General features: G+C 42.5%; 1 protein-coding gene and 1 long non-coding RNA gene across 6 annotated transcripts in view; one reads left to right on the top strand and one right to left on the bottom strand.

The window, feature by feature from the left end:
* LOC309349832 overlaps positions 1-10,213 on the bottom strand; it is a 34,201-nt gene extending 23,988 nt beyond the window's left edge. The window contains exons 1-2 of one of the 2 annotated variants that reach the window (XR_014160199.1): positions 9,904-10,213; positions 9,502-9,723 (exon numbers count right to left, since the gene is read on the bottom strand). This is a non-coding gene — a long non-coding RNA (uncharacterized lncRNA). Of the gene's footprint in view, positions 1-9,501 lie in introns of both variants that reach the window. The other variant, XR_014160198.1, reaches the window with a different exon arrangement.
* On the top strand, positions 961-16,081 carry SCOC (short coiled-coil protein). Of its 4 annotated transcripts, none has more exons than XM_081876163.1 (4): positions 961-1,164; positions 12,975-13,046; positions 13,136-13,219; positions 14,094-16,081. In XM_081876163.1, exons 1-4 carry the CDS (start codon positions 1,101-1,103, stop codon positions 14,234-14,236), a joined length of 363 nt encoding a protein of 120 aa, XP_081732289.1. In that variant the 5' UTR covers positions 961-1,100; the 3' UTR covers positions 14,237-16,081. The 4 variants fall into 4 exon arrangements, with proteins under 4 accessions (XP_081732289.1, XP_081732288.1, XP_081732290.1 ...); XM_081876162.1 differs by having other exon boundaries at positions 12,972-13,046; XM_081876164.1 differs by lacking the exon at positions 961-1,164 and adding an exon at positions 10,531-10,688.
* The last annotated feature ends 1,936 nt before the right edge of the window (positions 16,082-18,017 follow it).

Below are 18,017 nucleotides of genomic sequence, written 5' to 3'. Positions count from 1 at the left end.
GGGAACTAATGTGGGGAGGGGGCATCAGATGGTACTTTGCTAAGGTAGTCCTGACTCCTAAGGTGGAAAACCAGGAACCCAACATGCCTATTGCACATGATACAATATGAATACTATATGAAAACAGAGAATTATCTCTGGTAAGTGAAATGTGTAGGTCAGACTTGAGCCATCACAGATCAAGCACTACACGAATCACAGGCCCTCTCTCTTGCAAACTTATCTATACACCTAAGATGTTCTCAGTTAGATTTATTTCCAAGTTAATGTGCATAGGATCACACTAAATTTGTTGTGTCACTAAATAAAATTATACACCTTTCTAAGTGTGTTTTATAGGGACGCGGGTGGCGCTGTGAGTAAAACCTCAGCGCCTAGGACTTGCCGATCGCCAGGTCGGCAGTTCGAATCCCCGTCGCTCAGTCCCAGCACCTGCCAGCCTAGCAGTTCGAAAGCACCCCCGGATGCAAGTAAATAAATAGGGACCGCTTACTAGCGGGAAGGTAAACGGCGTTTCCGTGTGCTGTGCTGGCTTGCCAGATGCAGCTTGTCACGCTGGCCACGTGACCCGGAGGTGTCTTCGGACAGCGCTGGCCCCCAGCCTCTTAAGTGAGATGGGCGCACAACCCTAGAGTCGGACACGACTGGCCCCTACGGGCAGGGGTACCCTTACCTTTACCTTAAGTGTGTTTTGAACGGGGCTTCTAATTTTCAGATTCTGAATGGCACATCTGCCTGAGCTGAACAGCAAGTGGCCCATGTCTATCTGGTTCTTCCATTATTCCCTCATAGAGAAAATACAGTATAAAACTGAAACAATGGTGATTACTCAGCACCTATTGGCGTAAGGCGTTGTAACTTGTAACTATTTAACTTTTGTACCATAGCCGTTTCCGGGAGGCAGCTCAGGGTTGCAGCGATCCTTCCGTGCACAAGCGTGCTGTTGTTAGTAAGAACAAGAAGTGTTTCGTTTTTAGTGCAAGGATCAAGTAGCCTCTGGTGGGTGGGTGGAATCATTAAAGATTTAACAAGAGGAAAATAGGATATGCTGCTTTCTCTTTAACGCACTCCTGAAATTTAAAAAAACTCACTGAAACAAAATGGAAGGTTCTCTGGAAGAGGAGGATGACAGCTTTACTAATATTTCCTTGGCTGATGACTCAGGTAAGGGAACATAGGTGGCTTGTTATAAACATGTACGACCTAAGGGCTAAAAATATATTTAGCCTTACAGATATCCATTCTGTTACATGAATGTGTGTTCACACATAACAATGCACATCTCTTGTTAATCATTAGTCTCTGGACTAGCATTTTTATAAAGCATTTGGAGTAAACTTTGATGATGGTGTAGGATTGTCACAGGCATTTATTTATTTATTATGGCACTGAGATATGCCATACTTTTGACTATGAAGTTCTCAGAGTGCTTTGCAACTGAGCTTCAAAATAGGCATACGATGTGGTGTGTTTTAAAGGGAGAGTGTTCTTAAAAGAATGATAATACTGTTTTAGAAAACTCAGTTGCTATTGTTGAATTAAAAAATCTGCCCTCTGTTGCCCCTGACAAATTAGTCCATGTTTTGGCTCAAAGTGGATTTTGAATCCCTTGTGCCTCTCTTAATTCTTCCCCGCCCTTGTGGCGTTCTCCTTCAATTACTGCTGTCCCACACTTCCTAAATCCGGATATTCCCTAGCTCTCCTATGGATTTTCAAAGTACAGGGACTCTCCAGGTTTAGGGAGAAGGAAGTATGGGACAACAGTAGTTGGAGGAGAATGCTGCATGGATGAGGAAGAATTAAAAGAGGCATAAGGGGTTCAAAATCCACATTAAGACATGGTAGGGGCAGGCCCAAATGCTTCCAGTGGTACACCATTCCAGACTATTCTTCTTGCTTGTGGATGTGCAGTAGAGCATCACTGTTCTCAATGGTCACCTGATAGTTTTGAATATAAAAAGCAGACTATAGAAATGTCAGGCACTTTGAATTTAGAGATAAAGGTAAAGGGACCTCTGACCATTAGGTCCAGTCGCGGACGACTCGGGTTGTGGCGATCATCTCACTTTATTGGCCAAGGGAGCCGGCGTACAGCTTCTAGGTCATGTGGCCAGCATGACTAAGCCACTTCTGGTGAACCAGAGCAGTGCACGGAAATGCCGTTTACCTTCCTGCCAAAGCGGTACCTATTTATTTACTTGCACTTTGACATGCTTTTGAACTGCTAGGTTGGCAGGAGTAGGGACTGAGCAACAGGAGCTCACCCCGCTGTGGGATTCAAACCGCCGACCTTCTGATCGGCAAGTCCTAGGCTCTGTGATTTAACCCACAGCGCCACCTGCACCCCGAATTTAGAGATACTATAGCCTAAATACCAATGATTCATAGGAAGTTCCTCAGCAAGGCAATTAGACACTTTTGCACCCCCCAAAAGAGCAAAATGTATGCATAATTCCACAGTGGCAGACTTGGGCTTTCAAACTTCAGTGGTGCCCTGTGTGACACCAAAATTCAGTGCCCCCAGCCTCTCACCTTCACTTCTACATCATTGAGGCACCTCTTCGCTCAGTGCCCAGTGTGACCATTGTACTCCCACAGATCTGCCTCTGCATTCTGACTCCTCTTGAGCCTGTACTATGGTTAAATAAATGACTATCTCTCAGGATGCACATGGTGGAAAGTTGCCCAATGCAGAAAATGTATCTGCAATAAAAGCTCTAAAAGTGCCCCCCAGAAGTGATAGGTTATACTATTTACCTGCTATATGACGGGCAACATCACACAGAGCTTCTGTCGATGCAACTGTGGCATATTGTAGATATTCATGCAAAAGTGCCAGAAAGTCTTTACCAGTCCTGATTATGCCTCTCATTTCTAGATTATGCCTCTCATTTCTATTGAAAGCAATGACAGCCGGCTTTAGAAAATTTTAATTAGAACCTGGAATACATTAACTATGGCTAATTATCACTGTGCTATGAAAACGTGCTGTTCTCATAGGCAGAAGATAATATCAGGTTATGATACCATTAATACCTGGCTAGAGTGTAGTCCTTAACCACTGACTGTTGCTGCTGGAGAGGGAAGGATATAGTGGATATGTTCACATGCTGGCCACTGCAGAGGCCTCCACTGTGGCTGCAGAAAGTGTGGTGGGTGATATGCTACTATGATAGTGTTTCTGCTAGAGTAGTGTCCCAAACTGGAACATTATAGGGATGAGGTGGGGTGCAGCGGAGCCAAGCTGAGCACAGGATTAGGCACAGGAAGCTGCCTTATACTGACTCAAATATTGGACCATCTAACTCAGTACTGTCTACACCTGGAGTGGGTAACTGGATCTGCCTGGTGGGACAAATCTCTCTCCCCCCCCCCACCTGCTAGGGTCAACATTGACAGGTGGGTGAGACCACTCATCTGTCAAACACCTGACACCATAATGCTGTAAGGTGGTTGATACCTGTCTGTGTTCAAAGGAGGTAGCTGTAACTGCCAATCAACTGATTGTCGGTTATAGAAACCTCCTTTGAAGACAAGTTTTCATCTGATCAGTGCTAGAAGTGTGCCCACAAGTAAACTCCCTGTAACCAACAGTCAGCAGATTATCAGTTACATGGAACTCAGAAGCCTCTGCAGAGGGGGAAATTCTCCTAAAAATGGAGCATTTCCCCCTCTGCAGAGAAAGCTGTTGAATACAGAGTGGTTTCTCGAGAGAGAAAATGCTCTTTTAAAAAATGGAGCACTGCTTTATTCCCAGAAAAAAGATGATTGTATTCAATGCACTGGAGGAAGCACTTTGAATAAATTCATCTTCTTCTATAAAGAAAACAATTATCAGTTTTTTAAAGGTGTATTTTTTCATTCTCCTGAGAAAGTGGATTGGATTTAAATCACTGGAGCAAGTGCTTTGAATCCAAGCTGTTTCATCCAGCCATGTCAGCTGCTAAGGGGCCTCCTGATCTCCTTTGGCACTAAGAAGTTGCCTTCCACCCTGGCCAGTAGAAGCTGGCAGGGCTTTCATACCCTCCAACATTTCTCTGATGAAAATAGGGACGTACCATTCCATAATGATAATTTTACTATTGATACCTCACACATCTTACTGTGTTGCCCCAGCCACTCTGGGAAGCTTCTAACACATATAAAAACATAATAAAACATTAAACATAAAAACCTTTCCTATAAAGGATTGCCTTCAGATGGCTTAGGGGTCAGATAACTCCATACCCTCCAACATTTCTCAAATGAAAATAGGGACATCCTAAGGAAAAGTAGGAGATTCCAGGATCAAATCAGAAACTGGGATGCCTTCTCTAAATCAGGGGCATCCCTGGAAACTAGGGACACATGAAGGGTCTGGGCTTTGAATGTGGCAGTTCTGCCCTGTCTTGTCCCACTGCTCCCAGCCAAAGATTAAAATTGCTCTGCCAAAAGCAATCTTATACAGTACCTGGGAACAAGCCCCACTCAACTCAGTGAGACTTCTTTCATATATAGAATTGTATTATCAGAGAAATATAAGAAAAGAATCAAGAGGAAAATAAATGAACTAGCACTGTTTCATATTTACACTGGTGCCTTGCTCTTTAAAAAAATATCTTTGTAAGATTGTAATATGAAAATCCATATAGCTCAAGTGAAAGAGCTAACTGTATAATGTCTTAATGAACACGTAAATGAGCAGTACATTACTAATGGCAATTTTTAAGTCATTCCAGAAGCAGAGTGAGTTCTCTTAATTTTCTTTAAGCAACACTGACAGGGCATTAATCTCTTGATGAGCTGCTTTAAAAAATATTACATTCAGTGTACTGCTCATACAATTATAACTATATTATATTGATTTTCTCTATGAAAAGAATGATAGAGTAGGATTACCATATTTTCAACTGGTCTTGTATCTGCGCCTTTAATAGCAACCTAATGCAGCAATGAAGTACGTGAAGCCTTTAAAGGGCATGGGGAAAAGTAGTGGTGAAATCTACACCTTTACTTCTTTCTTTCCATGGGCCAACTCTGGTATCCCAGCAGCCAGTGACCTCCCAAGTCCCCCTTTCCTACCTATTTATGCTTATGTTTTTTCAGTGGTTCATCATCTTATGACAATGGCAACAGACTTATCCACAGGCTGGGTGGCATTTCACATTTCCCCCATTTATTTTAACCCTTCCCATTGTTTAGAGACAGCAGGAGACTCAGAGCCCATTGATGCCACCATCTTGGTTTCCCCACAGTGTACTTGAAATGATTGTGCTGTGTCATGATTAGCTACTATCTCAATGGTGTGCATATTCCTAGTGCTGCAGCATGGCTGGCCGCTGAACTAGTTAAAATTTCATCTTCTGATGTGGCCAGGGTGGTGCTGGGAGACTTGGAGGCACATGCAGTTGCTTGGACTCTCCACTGACTCTGCTTCTGGTGTTTTTGCTTATCCTGTACCTTTCGTTGGTATAGCCTCCCTCTGCTCTGGGGAGAGAGAGCTCTGAGTGAGCATAGAATTTTGATTAAACTCTGCATCTGCCCTCCCCAGTTTTGTTGATTCTCCTTTTGCACTGGCCATTTACCACTAGCAAAGCAGTTACATCAGTGCAATGGTAACACAGAATGTTGGCATAAACCTAATATGCTGATCTCATGTTCTTTACTGGATTTAGTAGAGAAGCTGTTTCTACCTAAGGTAGCAACTTAGACGACTGTCAGCATGCTTCTGTCCTTTAGAACAAGGGTAGAGAGTCTCAGGCCTGGGGGTCAAATGCAGCTCTTCCTTTCCCCCATCATGTGACTCTTGGGGCTCTCTCCAGCCACAATCCTTGCCAGCCCTGCTTTACACCCTCCATGAATGTTTTTGCCTGGCTGGAATGCTTCCTTCAGCTCTAATAATGTCTCTTGGTTGCCTGGGTGCAGGACACCAAGGAGTGTATGAGTGTATACACAAAATAGCCTACTGTACAAAGGTAAAATTTACATTTGTTGCTCCACCCACTTATGCCTCTTTCACCAACCCACTACTGACATGCGGTCCAGCAATATTCAGTGCAACTATTGTCTTTTCCTTGAGTCCTTAATGAAATGAACTGGAAGCAGGGGAACTGGCGTGCTCTGACAATATCACAGAAGTAGCTCAATGGCCAGAAGCCTAAAATGACCTCTTGGTTGCTAAGTTGGTTTAGCAACCAGTGAAGCAAGCCATCTCACAGGGGGAGAAACAGATTTCCTTCATTCTAGCAACATTTCACTAGCCAATGGGAGAGTGTCACAGACAAGTTCCAAAGTCACAGCTACAGAACTGGATGCCTGTTTGCAGGGATTTGAAAGGATTATGTAGGTTTTAAAAGGGCCTTTTCTGAAGGCAAACAGCTTGAAGCAGCTCTAATTATATTATCTGTATGACAGAAAGGGCGAGGATCAACTGTAAATCCTTTCATATATTGAATTACTTATATATTTATAAACTGTTGGAAGTGGCATAAAACAAAAACCCCAAAGCGAATTTCCATCTACATAGCTTTTCTGCTGCACTACTTATTGTGTAATATTAAGTGGGCCATATATTTTCTACTAGGTAACTGCCTACTAGTTTGACAGGAGTGCTGTGGAGTATTGTGGTGTCCTTAACCAATCTTCCTTATCGAGCTTGAGCCATTTATTGCACTGCACTTTACATCAGGAGTGAGATTGACAGACATACGTAATAACAAATGCTTCTGAAAGTCATGCTAACTAGGCTCAGCCAAGACGTAGCCTCCCTCCTCGCTTGCACTTTGAAAGGGGATTCTGAAGATGCCTATGGGCAAAAAAGATAGCTTGATGTCATTTTGATATCAGGTAACTGACAGGTGGGTATCACTCTGCCCACCTGCCAAACCTGGATCGTGAGGAGTCGTGGGGGGTGGGTAATAATCTGGCCTGTAAATCAGCTCTAGCACCCCACCCCTGTTCTAGATAAATGGGAGTAAGGAAATTTCTGATAACTAGAAGTGCATAAACACCCTAACTGAAAGAAAACACAGGTCTTACAGTTAATAGAAGGGCTGAAGAAAGTTACATCACTTACCCCGTACATTAAGTTCTTCAGAGGCAAATAGCCTTCACAAAGAGGCTGATAAAAATGTTCAGCTGTACAAGGTTGCAATCTTAGACATCTTAATCTGGATCTAAGTTCCACTGAAATCAGTGCAAACCTATTTCCAAGCAATGGTTAGGAGTCAAATAACTTCTTTTAAAATTTCACTAGCAAACCACTATGCCATAGTTCCAATGCACCTCATTATCAATGCCATCAGGGCCCTACTGGTTCAGCAGAATGACCAGGAGGCTCTCCAAATGCAGCACGGATGGCTGACCAAATTTTTAAGTAAGTGAATCAATACACATGGCCAGCTAAAGAGAGAGACATCATAAGAGTCCAGAGTCTAAAGTAATCTCACTGCACGACTGACACCTCAGTTTCAAAAGCAGTTTGCGGTGTAGCAGTGGAGAAAACTGTTTTAGGCCCACCTAAACCCACAGAAATAATTTGGCATGATATGTGTTAATTTGGGACAGGGGTGTAAGTTGTCATACCACTGTGGGATTTATAGAACTGGGGCTACAAATACATTTCTACATACTGGAAACAACTGAAATTATTTACCAGAAAAAAAGCATTTGGAAGTCCCCTCTCTAGACAGCAGAGGTCTCCCTAACTCTGCCCTTTTTATTAGTTCCTCGGTATATTTTCAACATTTCTCTTTTCATTCCGCCTGAAATTTTGTTCCTCAATGAAACATGCCTATGGGAAAACAATATACCTATACTCTTTTAAAAAATAAATATATTGGTATATTCATATTGTTTTTATCCTGATAAGCACCAGTACAACCACCAGTATTTCTTGACATGTATTTTGCAAGTGTTTCTGGTATAAGAATTTATACATTTGCTAAGTTGTGAGTTTGCAGAGAGGAGTGTTGAAAATTAGCTAGTTTGCTGAAAAAACAGGGCTTGAAAACCTGTGACCATGCAGATGTTTTTGGACTTGAACTCCCATCAGCCCCAGCCAGCACAGCCAATAGTCAGGGATGATGCATGTTCTGATGACTGGTCCAACAACACCTTGAGGAACACAGGCTCCACACCTCTAAGATAAGCCCCATGCCTTACACCACCACACCTTACAACAGCCGTTTTCGTACATTACAGTGTAGAAGGTTCTATAGATATACTGAGGTTGAGCACTGTGTAGGGAAGGGAGTGCATTTCATCACTCACACAATAGTAAGAAAATTCAGCTCCCACAGCACAGGGTGACCTACATCTGTGTCACTTTCACCATTCAATCTCTCTTATTCCCTCTGAACCCTTAACTTACCACTGACCCAGAAACTGTGGGGTGCAGGCATAGTACAAACACAGATGAATGTAACAAAGACATTTACATTTATATGCCACATTACATGATTTAAGTGCACACACTTATCTGGTTACTTTAAAATCATATTGCTAGGTTTAAACAAGTACATACTATGTTAACTTGTTCCTGATACTTTAAATATCAAAAGCTTATATTCAACTATTAATGTTAAACTAAGACACCTTCAAAGAAGCAGTTAATTACTCTATTAAAACCCTTTAGCCAAATAGCCTTTTTCTCCTCTCCACCCATTAAGCCTCACTAGCACTGTAACTGAGAGCTCAGCATCTTTTTCCAACCCTTTACTAACCTATTGAAGCACAGGATTGTCCAGCTGTACTGCCCTAGAAATCTTCCCTCTGGTACTCCATGGTGGTATAATGGAGTGGGGAACCTCAGGGTTGAGGGCAAATGGGAGGGGGGGGGGTGAGTGTGTGTAGAAACTAGCCTACTGGAAAAAAGGTAAAATTAGCATTTACTGTTTTGTATGCTTTTACCTCTGGCCCTAGCCACCACTGGCATGTGGCCCTTGGAAGGTGGCCCAGAGGGGGGCCCTTGGTCAGAAAAAGGTACCCATCTCTTGTATTGCAACATCATGGAAAACCACTGTGATTTAAATAAGGGTTTAGGCAGTGCCTAACAATTGCTTATCCCATGCCAAATTCATGCCTAGGTATGGGCCTCAATCCTCCAAGGACTTAATTCCATCTCTTGTAGGCAGCATTGCTATGTAGAAGTTATGCCAAGAGAGTGTACAGTCTGAGACTGTCATAGGAACCCACTTATCTCTGGATAGTGGCTGCATGCCAACCACTGAAGTCCATCTGGTCCTAGTCCATTCAGGTGACCACATGATTATTGGGGTACTCTCCTGGCCTTGCAAGAACATCCTCAAGGTCATGTGAATGTAAACCAAGGAACAGGCTAATTACTTGAGCATCAATTTACTTGAACAACATAGTAAGGCAGTAGATAAAGGAAAGACAGAACCTGTTTCTGGAAAGAGAATCCCATCACAGCGCTTGAGCCAGTCTAAGTGTTGCATCTCGGCTGTCAGGAGTCTAACCCTGCTGCCACATAGAGGCAACTGAAAAGGGCCTTAGGATTACCTGTTTTGTTTTGTTTATTCTTCTTATCCTACGAATAAAATCTGCATAAGGAACAAACTTCGCATTTGTTCTCTAGTCTCCTCTAGCTAGTTTCTTGCAATGCTTCCTTCAAAAGTGCCACAGCATTCAGTTTGGCCCAACTGTCTGTAGGGTTGCAGCCCTTGGTCATGATGTTGACCAACCTTGCCATGTTGTTGCGACAATTAAAGGTGAGGCAAAGCACTCTGGGAGAAGAGTGGGAAATAAATGTGATTACAGCCTCGGACTAGGACCCAGACTAGGTTTCAAATCTTCCCTCAGCCACGAAGCTCCTTGGGTAACCTTAGGTCAGTCCCTCACTATCTCTTTCACCTAACCAGGTGAAAGATACCATGAAAAGGAGGGGAAAACCACGTCCGCCACTTCGACCTCACTACAGGAAATGTGGGAGATAAATGCAGTTACAAAATAGGAACAAGCATTTTTCGCTTCAGAGCATGGCAGTGGGAGGTTCCTCCGTTTCCTTTGTCGGCACCCCTGACACACGTCGTTCTGTCTCAAAAAGTGTTTCTTCAGGTTGCGGAAAGATGTCTTGTAACTGGAGCGGGAGGTGCTTATGACGCAGCCCTGGGAAAGCAGCGCCGTTTGGGCGTGTTTTTTTGCAGCCGGTGCCGCTCTGCTCTCTTATGAATTAAAGCCTTCATTCAGGCCCACGACTTGAGGGAAAGCTGGGCGGAGGGTGGAGAGAGAGAGAGAGAGAGAGAGAGAGAGAGAGAGAGAGAGAGAGAGAGATAGAGAGAGAGAGAGAGAGAGAGAGGGAGAAAAGGGACTAGCGACGGGAGGCGTCTGCCCCTGTCATCCCTATTTACTACTCCGCCCTGCGGAAGCAGGCCGGCGAAGGCGAAGAGACTCCGCCCCCACAGCCGATGGAAGCGTCTGCCGATGTCTCCCTCCGCTTATTGGCTGCCTCGCGAAGGGCCGTCCGCTTTCGTTTGCTGTGATTCGATGGTTGGCTGGGCCGTCTCTCTCCCCTTAAGCCCGCCGTCTCCCTCCTGCCTCCTCCCCCCCACCACCCCGCCGGTTGTTTTCATGGAGCAAAGCGCGTGCGCTGCCGGCCGGGCGAAGGAGAAGCTGCGCAGTCGCACTTGGCCGCTGTTGAACTAGGCGAGGGTTGGGGTCCGAGGGCAACCTGGGCAGGTGGGGGAGAGGTGAGTAGGCGCGCGCTTCCTTTGCCTGGGGACCGGAGCGGGAGGCGGGGCTCCCTGCTTGCGGGTTGGGAGGGCGAGGCGACCGGTGTTGGAAGGGATGTCCTGGCAAGGGGAGGGTTTCCTCCTCCCAGGCTCCGTTTTGAGGATGCAGCATCTAATCTGGTTTTGGGGGGGATTGCTGGGTGGTGCTTTTTCTTCTTCTTCTTCTTCTGGGGAGCGTGCAAGAGAAAGCTCTGGAGCGCTGGGTTCTCCGCCTTTCCGGTAGCAGCGACGTTGCCTCCTACCGAGGCGTTGTGGGTGGAATGAAAATGAACAAGCCTCTCTCAAATGCCAGCCTTGCTTATGAGGGACCCAACATCCCCTGACGTTAATAATAGCCATCCATTTCTTGTTTAAGGATGGCTCTCACTCCTTTCACCTGCCTGGCTATAGGGAATGCACCGCTGTAGAGCAGAAATATACAGCATTAAAACTATGAGTTTCTTCGAAGATGTGCATGTGAAATGTTATGGTACTATACGACGCTGTGAGGTGCGCTTATAGACAACATACAGCGTGAGTCTTTTAAAAGAGGCCCTGTGGAACATGTGCACTCTGTATCCACCCGGCCTCTTTTAAAGGACTCACCCTGTACAAAATTACATTGCACCCAATAGTGTGGGACCCCAGACCACCACCCAAAGTTAACATGCAACAATAGAAGCTAAATCGATATGCATAACTTAAAAGATTATTAATAAAACAAATTGCATACTGCATTTCATTTCAGGGAAACACCAAGATGGCTTTCAGAACAGTTAAACATCAACAACATATAACAATAAGAGCCACATGTTTTATGGATTGTTGTTGTTGTTGTTTAGTCGTGTCCGACTCTTCGTGACCCCATGGACCAGAGCATGCCAGGCACTTCTGTCTTCCACTGTCTCCCGCAGTTTGGTCAGACTCATGTTTGTACCTTCGAGAACACTGTCCAACCAACTCGTCCTCTGTTGTCCCCTTCTCCTTGTGCCCTCCATCTTTCCCAACAACAGGGTCTTTTCCAGGGAGTCTTCTCTTCTCATGAGGTGGCCAAAGTACTGGAGCCTCAACTTCACGATCTGTCCTTCCAGTGAGCACTCAAGGCTAATTTCCTTAAGAATGGATGTGTTTGATCTTCTTGCAGTCCATGGGACTCTCAAGAGTCTCCTCCAGCACCATAATTCAAAAGCATCAATTCTTCGGCGATCAGCCTTCTTTATGGTCCAGCTCTCACTTCCATACATCACTACTGGGAAAACCATAGCTTTAACTATATGGACCTTTGTTGGCAAGGTGATGTCTCTACTTTTTAAGATGCTGTCTAGGTTTGCCATCACCTTTCTCCCAAGGAGCAGGCGTCTTTTAATTTCGTGACTGCTGTCACCATCTGTAGTGATCATGGAGCCCAAGAAAGTAAAATCTCTCACTGCCTCCATTTCTTCCCCTTCTATTTGCCAGGAGGTGATGGGCCCAGTGGCCATGATCTCCGTTTTTTTGATGTTGAGCTTCAGACCATATTTTGCGCTCTCCTCTTTCACCCTCATTAAAAGGTTATTTAATTCCTCCTCCCTTTCTGCCATCAAGGTTATGTCATCTGCATATCTGAGGTTGTTGATATTTCTTCCGGCAATCTTAATTCCGTCTTGGAATTAAGATTATTTATGGATTATTTCAATGTTTTAATTTTTTTGTAAACATTTAGAAGCTTTATTGCAATCAAACAGTATAAAAATGTAAATAGGCTTGAGTCAATGAAAGTCAGTGAAGCATCCTATCAGTTATAGGAACCAGAGATACCAAGAGCCAGTATTAATAGTCTGAGAAAACTTGGATGGAGAGGTATGTTTTAAATTGCTGGCAGAAGTAACCAACAGTCAGTCAACAGATGCCTACCTGATCAGTTATTAACAAAGATGCTCAAAGCATATATCACATTGCAAAGTGTGTCCCAAGAATGTTGAAATAGGCTGGTGCAGTTGATATTGGTGTGCAAAATGTGGCAGATTTGGCTGCTGCTGGAAAAATAACTGTTTTGTCTTCCTTAGGAATATTGTTTTGCTTCCTTTTTCTGGAAAAGTTCAATTTTACTACTTTAAAAAAAAAATAAGACAAAAGCAGATTTGTCTATTTTCACAGCAATGTTTTGTTGGTTGCTGTTCACATTGAAGTTTAGATAACAAATGCTACCCTTCTAAAACATTCAACTATAAAACCTGGTTCTGCATTTGTACATACCGTTGACAAAATTTTATCTTCTTTAAGCAGAGTACATTTCTGAAGTACAAGATTCACCAGTGGATTGGATCTGTTCAACGATGATGAATGCGGATATGGATGGTATAAAGCATTTTTTCAACTTAATGTTTTCCCTCTTGTGCATTGTAATACTGTACTTGGCTGCACTAAAGACTATCTCTTTTTTACAGCTGTTGAGGCTGAAAATCAAGTGGAATTGGAAGAAAAAACACGACTTATTAATCAAGTTTTGGAACTCCAGCATACACTTGAAGGTTAGTTTCTTAATTCAGAAGGTTAACCTATCTACATGCAGAATTACTTTAAGGATAGAAACTTATCATTGATACAGACTGCAGTTCTGATTGAGCTAAGATGATGTTCCTGCAAATTCTGTTAAATCTGGTGGGGCATAGAAGCCAACAAGGGGTTTCACATTGTGACTATGGGTGCAGTCCAGAAAGTGCATTTTGTTCCCTCCCTTGCCATTTATACTATAGTGTGCCTTAGCATTCTATATTTTGTTCAGCATGTACATGAAACTGTTGAGTAAGGTCATCTGGGGTTTTGGAACACAGTATCATCAGTAAGCGGATGTCTCTCAGCTCTATTTCTTGTTTTCATTAAGTTTAGATGAAGCTGTGGAAGTGTGAATGGTCTAGATGATAGTAATTCCTGATAAGTTGCCGATGCTGTTGGTTAGTGGGGCCTAGGGATGTTATTAGACCCAACCCCTTTCTAAAGAGGCCTGAATGGCCTCTGAAGACATGAAGCGCTTTTCGTAACTACTAACACGGATCTTTATCTACTAGCACTAATATGCTGGCTACAGCCTTTCCTGGACAGAGATAGGTTGACCACAGTTATTCATGCTCTAATAATGTTCCATTTAAATAACTGCAATGCATGTGGCACCCTGACTCTGGAATACTTTTCCTAGGAGGCTTGCTTGGGGCAGGGACTAAATTTGACACTGGGTTACTGCGTGTTTTAAGAACATTTTATTGGAAAGCATTGGATAAACTTTCACTATACAGAATGTCTTTATAATGGGCTTTTCTTTTCATGTGACTATTTCTACCGTTTAGTTAAAACTCTGAGTAGAGCAGATGTTGTGATTTGCTTCTAAAATTCACCTTGTCCTTCCAGATCTGTCTGCAAGAGTAGATGCTGTTAAAGAAGAAAACCTGAAACTGAAATCAGAAAATCAAGTTCTTGGACAATATATAGAAAATCTCATGTCTGCCTCTAGTGTTTTTCAGACTACTGACACGAAAAGCAAACGAAAGTAAGGCACTGGTAACCAAACTGTAACATTGTATTGCTGCTGCTTTTGTTTAATTTTAAAATGCATATGGCTACATGACTTAAGTTAGTTTGTAGCATCATTGAATATTTGAAGATTTATTGGCAGTGCTAGACAATTTTAAATGAACAACTGGGCAGTGCAAGTCTATCGTGTTAGCTTTCAACAATGTGCAGAGATAGTGTAGAGGAAATATTTATTACACAGTTTGAAGGCAAGAGTTTTCAGCTCGGCTTTTATGTTAGTCAAAACATGTCATAAGCTGCCAAGTACTTTAGATATCTTAATTTTTACAGTGGCACTACTGTTCACTAGCAGAATAATACAGTGTTGTGTAGAGTGATGTGAAAATCCTTATTTGGAATGAGTTATTTGCATGACTTTCCCTGGGCTCCAAAAAAGTTGTAACACTCCTCATCCTTCATCTCCTCAATGGCGTTCTACATTCTTCTAGATAAGACCACGAAAGCTTAGCTTTTAAATATTACTTTGAAAGCAAGTGAAGGATTTAATATTATTACATACCGGTAACTGCTTGCAAAATTGTGAAGGGTTGAAAAGCCACTGCAATACCTGCATAACTTTTCAGAACTGATGTTAACATTAAGAAAACCACACCCTGCTTTAAATTATATTGCAAGGAAAGGGAGTCACATCTTGGAATTCATTGTTTAGCAATCTCTTAAAAGTGTCCTCCCCTATTTACAAATTAGCGAGTAGCATGGTAATTTAACTGCCAGATGTAATGGTCATTAGTGGTACAAGCTCAACAGAAGTATCTTTGTGAACAATTAGTAGGTATTTAAGAGTTTTCACTAACCATGGATGCAGTCTATAGTTCTTTTTCTGCATAAGCCTCATTAACTGCTGCTAGCCTTTAGCTGACACAGAATGTTCAGCCTTTCAGGATTAGAATACTTGGGGGTTTCAAAGCATGAAGTGTGCCTTTGAAATGTTAAAGAAACACTAGCAGTTGTTGGAGAAGGCACCAAGTTACTCTCAACCTATGACATAGCCATTCATTCTGCATAGGCTCAACAAGGCTAACTTGGATATGCCAACGTAGTGGGATGAGCAAGCGAATTGATCACTATCATGTATGCATAGCAGCAGTCTCATGTCTGTGAATGCACATTACATGAAGTGGATAAATTATGACAACTTCATACTTTTGATAAAATGTTGCTGTTGCCAGACATCACATGTTGACAGATTAGGTAGTTCAGCTGGTAGGGGACAGGACTATGTGGAATAAAACAGTTTCTACTTGGGTCAGTTCTAGCTTTGTTTGGAATCTTATTGCTGCTTCCTTACTACTGGTTTAAGGGAAGATTTCATTTCTCACCTAAGGAACAGGCCACTTTTCTCTTTGTGGGGAGGCTGGCATATTGTCCGAGATTATATGTCCAGTAGAAATCAGAGCTCATCACAGAATAATTCTTACCTTCAGGATTCACTGTTATATAGCACAAGCTAGTAGCGTCTTTGCATTCCAGCTGTCAGTATTATAAACAATGGAACCTAATTTGAGGCATTAGAGTCTAACTAAAACATCCCCATCACTGGACATACTTTAATAGACAAAAGTAAATTAAAGCTTTCTCTGGCATAACAAGGGTTTAGAATCTAGAAAGTGTAAAAACATTCCTAAAACGAGTGTAGTGCAGGATCAAGGCAAGATAAATTTAAACAGATGAGTGTGATGACCACTCTAGGGAAGTGGCTTTCCAACTTGGCATTTACACATTGACTTGTTTGCCAAATAACCTTTGTGCATCTGACATAGAAATTGTTTTGGAGAGCATTATGGGACATGTTTCATGGCGCATAACCAAGCGTAGCTTGTGTTTGAGTCAAGCACTCCATATAAGCTACCTGTGACACACCTCTGTAGCTGTGCATTGTAGAACTGGTAAACTGTCTTTTAAAGAAACTTGTCCACATTATGGCTTTTCTCACTGAGGAATCTGTGGCTGTTGGAACATAATTTGGAACACACCGTTCTACAGCCCTACCTAAATTGTGAACTCTTTAGGTGGCATGTGCCTGTTACAACAATTTAGCCTTGAAGAGTGCAAAGGCTGGTGGTTTTAGTATTAGGGTGGGTTGTAAACCAACTCAACTAATGCAGATCACCCTAATTTCAGCTCAGAATTTACTTCCTCTTTCCCTCAACTTCTTACTGAGTTTTTTTTGGGGGGGGGGGAGCTGGAATACAGAAGATGGTAAGAAGATGAGGATTATTTCCTTACTCTCAGCCATAAAGGCTTTATTCAAGCCTCTGTTGCAAATAGGTAGTCTAGAAAGTGTACATTTTTTTCTTGCCATTGAATAAGCAAAAGAACCTTGGAAAATAAACTCAACAGTTCTTTTCCCTACCCATTTCTTTCAACTCAGTAGTTAAATTTGAAAAGGAGAAGGGATTTGGAGAAGGTATGGAAATGGTCCAAGAGAGGATTGCTCCCATGAAGGACAGGTCAGGAAATCTGTAACATGGTGTAGTGATTAGAGATATAATTTTTCAGAGCTTTGGATAACTTTTCAGGACTTCCCCACGAGTGGGCTTTAGACATCAGTTATCTGCATTTCCAGAGGCAATTAAGGATTAGCAGGGACTACTAAGTAGTACACAAGCAAGGAATACACCACCTAGTCTTTTTGTAGGAACTTCTTCCCACACTAGTGTGTGGGAAGGTGCCATCTTGATATGATCGGGTAGAAGATTGTTAATGTAATGCTGAATTTTGGTGTCCTAGATAGTTGTAACTGTAAAGAACCTTACTACTGTGGCCTTTGTTAAACTAACAGTTGTGCTGTATTTCAGAACTTGTATGAAATAAAAGCTTTCAAGTTTCTCTCATTTGGTCTGTTACTAGAATCTTTTTGAAAGTTTTACTAGTTATAGCATGTGCCATAGTTGTAAAGTAGAAGTATGCTAGAAGCATTGTCCTTTCTTTGTACCATTAGTAGTTTGCATTAAGTAGGCAAAAAAATAGGCTCCTATAAGAAACCAGAGCTGCCCTTCTGTCCTCTTTGTGCCTACCTTTGCTACTTTCAGTCTGCTTTGTATTTTAGATACAAGGGACCACTTTAAACTGTTTTAACAGCTTAGTGCTATAATGCATATAGCTAGTCCATATTATTAGGAATGCCTCATTGGGATTTTGAAAATGATAGTGACCATTGCTACCATTTAATTACAGGAATGAGTATCTTCCCCCAAGTAGTAGTATACTTACCTGATACAGCAATTCTGCTAAACTGGGGGCTCTAGCTGTTGGGGATATCTACTCACTGAATGCCCTCTGCCCACCTGATCCCTAAATGACTCATTAACATGCTTTCTGCTCCTGATAGTCCAGTCTTGCATGAGGCTTCAGTTGGTCTTCGACCTATATCTTATTGGTTTCACTAATGTTTCACTAATGTTTCAGCATCAGATGTGTATTAACTGAGCCCATTCAAGCAGTTAAGTATTATTCTCGCCACTTGTCTAATGGAAAACAGACTAGTCCTCAAGATAGCTTGCATTTGTGCCCCCTATCAGAACAGGAAGTCTGCAGCTTGTCAGTAACCCACCATTATCATACCACTATGAAAATAGGCTCTTAACAGGGAAGAAAAGTTGTTTCTCAGCAATAGTTGGTCTCAATGGTTAGGATAATGAAACAAAGTAGCAACATTGCAATAATCCATATTCCTATATTCCCATACTTAGACTGTAATCCTAATACCCATTTGCAAGCTTCATTGAATGCAATGGGATT

Source organism: Podarcis erhardii (assembly GCF_964252035.2).
Source record: "Podarcis erhardii genome assembly, chromosome: 9".
NCBI lineage: Eukaryota > Metazoa > Chordata > Lepidosauria > Squamata > Lacertidae > Podarcis > Podarcis erhardii.
The sequence above is the reverse complement of the archived record's forward strand: the minus strand, read 5'-3'. Positions and strand labels throughout refer to the sequence as shown.

Coding starts and splice junctions, on each gene's coding strand:
- SCOC (XM_081876162.1), top strand. CDS start 1,101: ATGGAAGGTTCTCTGGAAGAGGAGGATGACAGCTTTACTAATATTTCC. Junction 1,165..12,971: donor TTCCTTGGCTGATGACTCAG/GTAAGGGAACAT, acceptor ATCTTCTTTAAG/CAGAGTACATTTCTGAAGTA. Junction 13,220..14,093: donor ACTCCAGCATACACTTGAAG/GTTAGTTTCTTA, acceptor TTGTCCTTCCAG/ATCTGTCTGCAAGAGTAGAT.